At 30.7% G+C, this 8430-nt stretch overlaps 2 protein-coding genes across 2 annotated transcripts; both read right to left on the bottom strand.

The window, feature by feature from the left end:
• Nucleotides 1–3859: 3859 nt before the first annotated feature.
• Nucleotides 3860–5505, bottom strand: LOC134837240 (uncharacterized). Its single transcript, XM_063852609.1, has 2 exons — nucleotides 5479–5505; nucleotides 3860–5422 (listed from the first exon to the last, which is right to left on the bottom strand). The coding sequence occupies exons 1-2, from the start codon at nucleotides 5503–5505 to the stop codon at nucleotides 3860–3862; spliced, it is 1590 nt and encodes a 529-aa protein (XP_063708679.1).
• A 1353-nt stretch (nucleotides 5506–6858) lies between these two features.
• On the bottom strand, nucleotides 6859–7692 carry LOC134829137 (KS1 protein-like). The gene is made up of 2 exons (XM_063842137.1): nucleotides 7565–7692; nucleotides 6859–7507 (listed from the first exon to the last, which is right to left on the bottom strand). Exons 1-2 carry the CDS (start codon nucleotides 7619–7621, stop codon nucleotides 6968–6970), a joined length of 597 nt encoding a protein of 198 aa, XP_063698207.1. The 5' UTR covers nucleotides 7622–7692; the 3' UTR covers nucleotides 6859–6967.
• Nucleotides 7693–8430: the final 738 nt, after the last annotated feature.

Here is an 8430-nt window from a genome sequence, read left to right as displayed (position 1 = left end):
CTAAAATTTAAATTTTTACCTTTTTTCAATAAAATTTTTAATAAAATTAAATAATTTTCTTTTTTTCCCAAAAAAAAATTAAAGTTTATTAAAAATTTTTTGAATAACTGCCTTTTTTCACTTTAAAAATTAAATAAAGCTATACTTGTTAATTTTAAAATAAAAAAAAATAAATATAAAAATTTCTTTAATATATTTGAAATTTCAACTTATATAAAAAAAATAAATTAATTTTTTTTTTGTACAAATTTTTTAATTTATTTCTTAATTTTTTAATCAATGTTTTTTAATCAATTTTTTTTTATTTAATTTAATTTTTTCTATTAATTTTTTTTTTAATTTTAAAGTAAAAGTACGATTATTCTAATTTTTTCTATATTTTTAAAATTTTTCATTTAATTTAAATTTTAATTTCCCGCTAAATATGTATTTCCTACAAGAAGAAAAGCGAAAGATGAAACGAAAAATTTAATAAAAGCCGTTCATTTGTCGAGCAAAAATATGCGAATCTCTGACGTAAAAAGGGTCATTTTTCGACGAAAAAACGGACAGATTTTTATCAAAGTACTCAAGTTCAAATCCAATTACGTCATTACATCACGAGTACTAAATACTTTACGGGATAACGAAAGGATTTCATTAAAAATATTAATTAAGTCACCGCATACACACAGCTGCTACTAATGAACAAATTTTTTTTCCTGTTTCCCCTTTTTACATTTTTTTTTCACTCATCGATGATACCCAATAACTTTGTTACTTCTCTCGTGCACTGTATCGCATTACACGGAATGTCCTTCCTGTCTGGCAGTTAAATATTATGAACAGACACATGAAAGGCTTGAATTAATGCCTTAATTCTGATCGTCGTCGTCATAAACACACAGATGGTACCACATTCATTAATATTGACACAGTTCAAATGACATCCATTTTATTAATTTCTTTATTAACTCGATTGGTTTTACGAGGACCCCGACTTCCAGTTGTTTTTTCGGGCGAATGTTAATCAATCAATAACGAGGATTAATTACGTCGGCAATGTGACGCATTCTCATTCCTCTTGCTACAAGATTTTTTTACTTGAGATTTTATCGTATGAAGCGCCAGCTTTTTTTTGTGTGCTTTCTGCTCTGGATTAAGTGCTGATTTTAATCACATGAATAATATCGTCGTCGCTCTTTTTCTTTGTCTCACAAGAAAAAAAGATGAAGAACAATACTAAATTTTATCTTGTGCGTCGTCACCATTCGCAAGCCAGCATCCTAATTATGTGCACGTATTATTTTATCGTCGTTTTTTGAACTGGAGACATGAAGACTACTTTGCTTCTATTTTATAATAATAACAACAACATTATTATTATTATCGTTCGTGGTACGACGACGACATAAATACAAAAAGACGGTAAAAACATGAAATCATGCAGCACTAAACTAACGACATGATAAAATAAAGTTATACGGTTGCTCCAAGTATAAAATGGCAGGTGAGGTATGTTTTTTAGTATTGTTTTAAATAAATATGTACGGGAGACAAGAAGATAATCATGCGAAAATTTTAAACAAGAACTTTTTGTCTTCGTCTCAAAATTCCAGTAGCGTAACATTTTTGGATTATGACCTTTTTCTTTGATGTTGAAGCGACCCAAACATTGCTGAGTTATGTTATTAATGCGCGTCACAATAAATATTTTAATACCGTTGAATTTTTTTAGAACTTAATCTTTCTAAAGTCTTCTGTGTCTTTTATTTGATAGTTTTCTATTGAGTTAACTTTTGTATTCTACAAACGTCAATTATATCCAGAATTATTATTTTTTTTTTGAAGTAATTTTAATTTAAAATTTTTAGAAGCTATTTAAGACGTTTCAATATTCACAAGTATATCCCAAAATCTAAAATAATTTAATTTAAAAAACTTCAATTCATCAAAAAGTTTCATGATACCAGTCCATTTCGAATGCTTGTAGTAGTAGACTGTGCACATAATGTTTTCTGATACTTCAGGCAAGGGACTGTACTTGAGGGTTTACTTTGCTCATCTGAAGCATCTCCTTGTAATCGCTCTCGTTAGCTATCAGGAAATTTTTTTAATTGAAGCTATAAGGAAGGTATTCTCAGTCTAAGGTTGCTAATTCAGGCTTCCATGATTAAAGATGATGTTAAAGTTGATGTTAAATATGATGTTGATGATTTTTGAATCTTATGAGTTCAGAGAGTCCAGATAGATTTCTGAAAAGTCGTTAAGCCTTGGTTGCCTTGCTGCCCATAAATGGCGCCAAAATCAATATGTGAGACCATCAGTGTTTAGTACAAAGTCAGTTTAGTATCTTTATCTAAGTTCCTTCTTATTCTTTATAGAAAACATTTTTTTTTTTTGTTAAATTCATGTTTGCTTCAAAACTTAAAATAAAAGGATTAAGATAAATTTATTGAAAATCGATTTAAGCAAAATTCTTAATAGATTTTAAAGGTTTTAGATAAATTCTCAAGTTTGAAATATTTTCTATATAATAAAACTTCTGAAATCTATTGAACAAATTTTCTTAAATCGATTAATTATAAAAAAATTTAAAATTTTAGTTTACTTACCTGATTTTTATATTTTAGGTGATTTTCCTTAAGTAAGAATTTTCAAGCTTTTTTGAAAAACATTTTATTTTTAAAAAAGCTCAATTTCTCCTTTTCTCCGTAACATTTCTCATCAACACATTTCAATGAATATAAACTCACATAAATACCTATAATTTGCTCGAAAAGCCACTTGACTATTCATAAACAGAACAATAAATATAAATAAATGTACAACTTCATGTGTGTAACTCTATCCACTTGAGAATCAAAAGAGCGACACACATTGAGGAATATAAAATAATAATGATGCAAAAAAAAAAATTGTGCAGTTTACCAACAAGGAAAGCATCACTGAACTACCACGAAGCGACTATTGGAGCCTTTTTTCCATTTGTACTTGGCATCTGTCATACATATTCATCGTACTTCAGTTGTTACGGAAAAATTATAAATAAAAACCAGCATGAATAAATTACCATCAATTGTTTTTAATTAGTCAGTTATACCCTGTGTGAATTTCTGTTTGTGTTTCAATAAAATACGAAAAAAAAGTAAATATGCGGTGTACTTACTTGCATTTATTTGCATCAAAAGATCCACATTGCAAAAAAAATTAAAATAGAGCAAACAGGTTCATAAATAAATTTATCTCGTCAGGACAAAGAGGACACTCCTCTTGTATGTGATGCATGAAGTTTGTCCAAAGTAGCAAATGAACAAAATGAACTTACACAAATTCTCTCTTTCTTGGTTTATTTGTTCAAAATGTTCATTCAAACTGCATCGTACTCACGAAAGAAGAGAGGAACTCACAATCCGTTCATCGCTCTTCTTTCGAATGAACTGAACAAATAACAACAGAGAGGATTGAACGTGAATGAACAAAATGAACCAAATGCCGTAACAGAAAATTGTTGTAGGAAATTAGGGTACACTCGTCTCTATCGTTCAAACTGCTGTGAAAAAGGAAATTCGGAAAATGTTGTATATCGTGTTTATTGTTCTCCGCAGTTATTCTTTGAGGCAAAAGTAGAAAATTGAAAAGGAAATGTGAAATTATCCTCGTCTCTCTCTCTGTTCATCGGTATCTTCACACTTATTTAAGGTGAATTTCTCTCGTAGGATATTTGCGTGAATGCTTTTATGAATAATGTAATTTCAATTATACCTTAATTTGAAAGGATTTGTGTGATGATTTGAGTGTTCAAATGGAAGAAAGTCAAGCATATTTTATGATTTTTTTTTATCTCTTATATTAAACAAATAAATTATTTTACAACTAACTAAGTAAAAGCTTTCAAGGTACTTTTGGGACGATCTTCTTTCTGTTGATCTTTGTTACTTTTTGAACTGCCGGCATCCCAAAAATGGATGTGAACATTTGTTTGCTCATCTATCTGACATTTTTCACATTTCTTCTCTTTGATATGCGTTTTAGGTTTTGATAATGATGATTTTGAGGAAGAATCTTTCGTTGAAGTTAGTTGAACGTTATTTTTTAAACTCTTGTTTAGTCCAAAACGTGATGATTTTTTAAGGTTTAGTACAGGTTTCATTTTTTTAAGGTTCATTGTGAAATATTTTTCTTTCTTTGTCTTTGATTTTTTATCGCATTTTGTAGATGATTTTTCTTTCTTTTCCGAACACGAACATTTCTCAGGTTTTGGTTTCTTTTCTGAACACGAACATTTCTCAGGTTTTGGTTTCTTTTCTGAACACGAACACTTCTCAGGTTTTGGTTTCTTTTTGTGACAAGAACATTTTTCAGGTTTTGATTTTTCTTTCTTATCATGGCAAGGAGATTTATCTGGCTTTTTGTGTTTTTCTTTGCATGGCTTTTTCTGTTTTTCTTTGCATGGCTTTTTGGAAGGAGATTTGTGTGGTTTTTTCGTAGTTGTCGTACTCGTGGTAGATGGCGTTGTCGTACTCGTGGTAGATGACGTTGTCGTGCTCGTGGTAGATGGCGTTGTCGTACTCGTTGTAGTTGTGTTTTTGCAATCACAAGATCCGTGCATTTCCAAATTATATCGTTTCTCAAATTCGTCATAGTCACAACCATTAGGTCCGCAACTTGCCTCAGTTAGTTCTAAATTGTACCGTTTCTCGAATTCATCATAATCACATCCATCATTTCCACAAGGACAATTACACTTTTCTGTAGATGTTGTAGATGGCGTTGTCGTACTCGTTGTAGATGGCGTCGTCGTCGTAGTTGTAGATGACGTCGTCGTTGTAGATGGCGTCGTCGTCGTTGTAGATGGCGTCGTCGTCGTTGTAGATGGCGTCGTCGTCGTTGTAGATGGCGTCGTCGTCGTTGTAGTAGTAGTTGGCGTCGTCGTAGTAGTAGTTGGCGTCGTCGTCGTTGTAGTAGTAGTTGGCGTCGTCGTTGTAGTAGTAGTAGTTGGCGTCGTCGTAGTTGTAGTAGTAGTTGGCGTCGTCGTAGTTGTAGTAGTAGTTGGCGTCGTAGTTGTCGTAGTACTTGTCGTAGTGCTTGTAGTTGTCGTAGTACTTGTAGTTGTAGTAGTCGTAGTTGTTTCTTCAACTGGCGCCGTATCATTTTTGGGACAATTTCCAGATTCTTCTAAATTATATTGCTTCTCAAACGCGTCATAGTCACAATTTCCTCCTGTACAATTTTTTGGTGAGTCCTCATCTAACAGAGCTCTCTCAAATTCTTCATAGTCACAAGTATCATCACAACTTTCATGACATTTCTCTGATCTCTTTGCTGGCTTACTGGCTTTGCAACTTCCATCCTCATCACAGCTTTTGAATATGTTTAAAAAGCTAGCGAGAGCTTTCTTCAGTCCAAAGTCTGTCGAATCCGGAGTTGGAGCAGCTGCACTCTAAAGAAAATGGAACTATATTTCAATTGTTTTCATTTAAAGTATTGATAACTTACTTCTCTGATTGCAACTAAAGCCACCATTAGGAGTAAAACAAAACAAGCTTTACCCATGGCGGAGTTTCAAAAATTTCTCCAGTCGTGTGTGCGATAAAAGATTAACTAACAGACAATGTTATCATTTACGAAGCTTTTATAACAAAAATTAGGTAAGATTTACTTATATCACAGAATAAAAGGTCACAAAGGCACGTAATTTATCTTTCTGTTTTAAAAATTGTTTAGAATTTATACACGAATTTACAGTTTAAAACTTTCATATGTTTTTTTTGATTACATGATATTGTAGTAACTTTTAAGATGTTTTGAGGTAGAATTTCATGTTAAATAAAAATATATGAAAAATGTGTAAATAAAATTTGCATGAATGAAAGTAAAAATTTCACAATGACTTGCGAAAAAATTATTCACGTTATTGTCATTTTAATTAAGCAAAAAAAGTGCAATGAACTTCAAATATTTCAATAAATTGATGAAAGGTCATCTGAAGGTCAAACTTAAGAACTAAGAATTTGAAGCAAATTTTAATTCTATTATGTATATTAAAGAAAATATTTGAGAAATTAAAATTTTTAGTTTTTTATTTTTTGAAAATTTCATTTTATTTTAAGAAAAAAGTTTTTAAAAAAAAAAACTTAATTAGCTTTGTAAGTTTAAATATTTCTTCAAATTAGTAAAAATATTGCTTTGAAAATACATTATAATTAAAGTTTCAATAAAAGAAATATGATTTGACAACTACACTTGTAAAAGCTTTTTTAGAAGAACTTGTTTTTGATACTTTAATCTTATAGGATTTAATCTTAAATCTGAGTTAACCTTAATTGCCCAAGCAACATAGAACCTTCTTTGTTTGAATGTAAGGATTTTAAGTCAAATCATTCATTTATCATTGAAATATGAAAATTTTTTAAATTTTCGCTATTAATGAAAAAACTGCAATAATTCTCATTGTAAACGAAAATTTAAATCTTTTTACACTTTGATTACTCAAAACTTGACTTGAAAATTACAGTTCATACAAAAAAGTTCATTAAACTTCAGCTTAAGCTTGTAACCGGCGACATGTAATGTCGCTATTACCTGTCGTCGATTACGAAGGAGAGATGTCACTTTTGTAGCAGAGAGAAAAGAAGATAGGCGTAATGGAGAAATTCTGGATAATTTTGGAAGAATAAAGCGATTGTTTAATTAATTTATTGAGTTTTCAAAGTCAGTGAGGTTACAAGCTTAATATGCAGAATAAGTTAAGCTTTAGCTTATGGACCATTTCAGGAAAATATAAATAATTTTTTAGTTCGATTAAATTTGACTTTTTTTCAGAACAAGCCAAGTTTTCTCTTTTGACTAATTAAAAGTAATAATTAAAGACCAAAATTTTATCATTGAGTAATATTTATTTATTCATTTCGATTAATATATCATACATTGAGTAATATATATGAATGGTGAATAGGAATAAATATATTGAGATAGAACCTCATGTTCATTTTTTGCATCCGCAAGAGCATTTCTTGTGATCTTCATGATGAACAACATCATAAACATGGACATGGAGATCCTTTTGTACCTTTTTATGTTCTTTGCAGGAGCAAGTTGGTTTTGTTGGTTTAGTAGTTTTGCATTCACTCTTCTTCTCAGGCTTCTTTTCTTGTTTTTTCTCGTGTTTGGCGCATGAGCAGACAACCTTGGGCTTTTGTTTCTCCTCATGGCAACTGCATTTCAAGGCAGACTTCTTAGATTTATCGTCTTTCTTGTGATCTTTTTTGTCATGTTTTTTGTGATCTTTCTTGTCATCTTTTTTGTGATGTTTCTTGTCATGTTTGCCATGATGATCGCAGTCATCGTCATCATCATCGCTATCGTCACTATCGTCGCTGTCATCGCTGTCGTCATCGTCGTCGTCATCATCATGATGATGATGGCGAGAAGAACGTCTCTCTCTCAAAAATGCACCTTCTACCTTCTCATCAACTCCAAAGGCTTCTTGAAGTTCATCAGCTAAGGCGACAGGGTTGGCGTTGCTCTAAAAAGAGAAGAAAAATTAGTTCAGCTCTGAAGTTCAAATTTTCTTGATACTTACTTCTTGCATGGCAGCCAAGGCAACCACGAAGAGTAAAAGAATCCAAGCTTTTGACATTTTTGAGATTTGAAAGTAATTCTTTGCTTAATTGCAAGAAGCGAATTGAATGACTTTTGCTCTGACAGCGCAGCTTTTATACTGCGAATTGCGTTATGTCCTAACAAAGTGTTATGTCATATTAAATTCACGCACGTAAAGTAAGATAAGATGTTCCAAAAAAGTTCACGCGTAAATTTTTACTCCCAAGAATGCAATATTTTAGATAAATAATGAGAAAACAAAGAGTTACGTTTTTGAGACTTGGATCCACAAAATAAATTTCAAGGTCAGTATTTTTGTTATCTAAGAAGATATTTTGAAACTTCAGTTCCCTGTTGAGTAACAAACTAATTTAAAATTTTATAAACAGGTGATCTTAAAAAAATTGGATAGATTAGAAAAGATCAACAAAACCAGATCAACTGATCAAAATAGATCTTCGAACCGCCATGATGCGATCTTCAAACATAACCTAACTTTTGAAGTTTCATACTTTTTAAAGATTTTCAATCAAATAGTTCAATAACCAGAGAAGATTGTAACTTTATTCAACTTTACAAACTTAACCTTAAATCTTAAACATAAAGTTTTATAAATTAGGCAATGAACTTAACATATCATATTTTCAGATTTTTCATGATTTTATTTAAAATTTTTAAATTTCAAAAGATCGAAAACATTCTAAAGTTGAAAATAAAAAGATTTCAACAAACCTCAAACTGATTTGACAATTTGATCTAAAGTTACAAAATTTGTATGGATTTCAAAAATTATGATTTTAAGCATAAACTATACTTTGAACTGATCATTAGAATTCAAAAACTTAA

The sequence above is a fragment of the Culicoides brevitarsis genome, chromosome 1 (genome assembly GCF_036172545.1).
Source record: "Culicoides brevitarsis isolate CSIRO-B50_1 chromosome 1, AGI_CSIRO_Cbre_v1, whole genome shotgun sequence".
In the NCBI taxonomy this organism is placed as follows: Eukaryota; Metazoa; Arthropoda; class Insecta; order Diptera; family Ceratopogonidae; genus Culicoides; species Culicoides brevitarsis.
This window is presented reverse-complemented; position numbering and strand designations above follow the sequence as displayed.